At 38.8% G+C, this 823-nt stretch overlaps 1 protein-coding gene across 1 annotated transcript; it reads left to right on the top strand.

Annotated features, from left to right (window-relative positions):
* The first annotated feature begins 66 nt into the window (after nt 1-66).
* On the top strand, nt 67-641 carry LOC121940085 (alpha-soluble NSF attachment protein-like). The gene is made up of 3 exons (XM_042482951.1): nt 67-222; nt 317-421; nt 507-641. Exons 1-3 carry the CDS (start codon nt 88-90, stop codon nt 639-641), a joined length of 375 nt encoding a protein of 124 aa, XP_042338885.1. The 5' UTR covers nt 67-87.
* The last annotated feature ends 182 nt before the right edge of the window (nt 642-823 follow it).

Below are 823 nucleotides of genomic sequence, written 5' to 3'. Positions count from 1 at the left end.
TTTTTATATCTAATAAATGCAATTTCTTTTTTCATTTTAAGTTTTTGAGATTGTGCAGTAAAGAAATTTGGTGGTCTTTGCCCCTTGATGTCTGTGAATACATGTAGACTGAGAAGTCTCTTGATTTTCCTTTTCAGTTCAGCAAACAAGTGCCTTCTGAAAGTAGCAACTTACGCAGCTCAGCTGGAGCAGTACCCAAAAGCGATTGAAATCTATGAACAGGTGAGATAAAGCTCAACGGCAGCCTTTAAGTTAACAGATGCATTCAGGGGCTGTATTAACTAAACAGACATGACTTGTAATTTTTGATTTTTAGGTCGGAACCCACGCAATGGACAGTACGCTCCTGAAATACAGTGCCAAGGATCACTTCTTCAAGGCGGCGCTCTGCCACTTCTGTGTAGACACGCTGAATGCAAATGTAAGCTGTAACACTTGATTTTGTGTCCATGTACACCAAGTGCATCACAAGCCGCTATCTTAATATTCATCCTCTTGTCACTCAGCTTGCTGTGAGGAAGTATGAGGAAATGTTTCCAGCCTTTTCAGACTCCCGAGAATGCAAGCTGTTGAAGGTAGGCTGTGGTGTTATTTTGGATCTAAAATCAACAAATGAACAAAAACATAGAATAATCCACTAAATGTCGACAGTCGAAGTGAAGCTTAGTACGGTTAAAGATACCGTTTGTAAGTGTTATAAAAATAACTTTTTGTCTTATGTGCTGAAAAAGTCACTACATTTACAAAAGTACATGCAAACGATAGCCTGTGGAAAAAAAAAGGTGAAACTGATAACATTAACGATGCTCAGTAAACTGCTGTC

This window comes from Plectropomus leopardus, unplaced genomic scaffold, assembly GCF_008729295.1.
Source record: "Plectropomus leopardus isolate mb unplaced genomic scaffold, YSFRI_Pleo_2.0 unplaced_scaffold74069, whole genome shotgun sequence".
NCBI classification, from domain to species: Eukaryota; Metazoa; Chordata; class Actinopteri; order Perciformes; family Serranidae; genus Plectropomus; species Plectropomus leopardus.
The sequence above is the reverse complement of the archived record's forward strand: the minus strand, read 5'-3'. Positions and strand labels throughout refer to the sequence as shown.

Coding starts and splice junctions, on each gene's coding strand:
- LOC121940085 (XM_042482951.1), top strand. CDS start 88: ATGTCTGTGAATACATGTAGACTGAGAAGTCTCTTGATTTTCCTTTTC. Junction 223..316: donor CGATTGAAATCTATGAACAG/GTGAGATAAAGC, acceptor TTTGATTTTTAG/GTCGGAACCCACGCAATGGA. Junction 422..506: donor TAGACACGCTGAATGCAAAT/GTAAGCTGTAAC, acceptor CTTGTCACTCAG/CTTGCTGTGAGGAAGTATGA.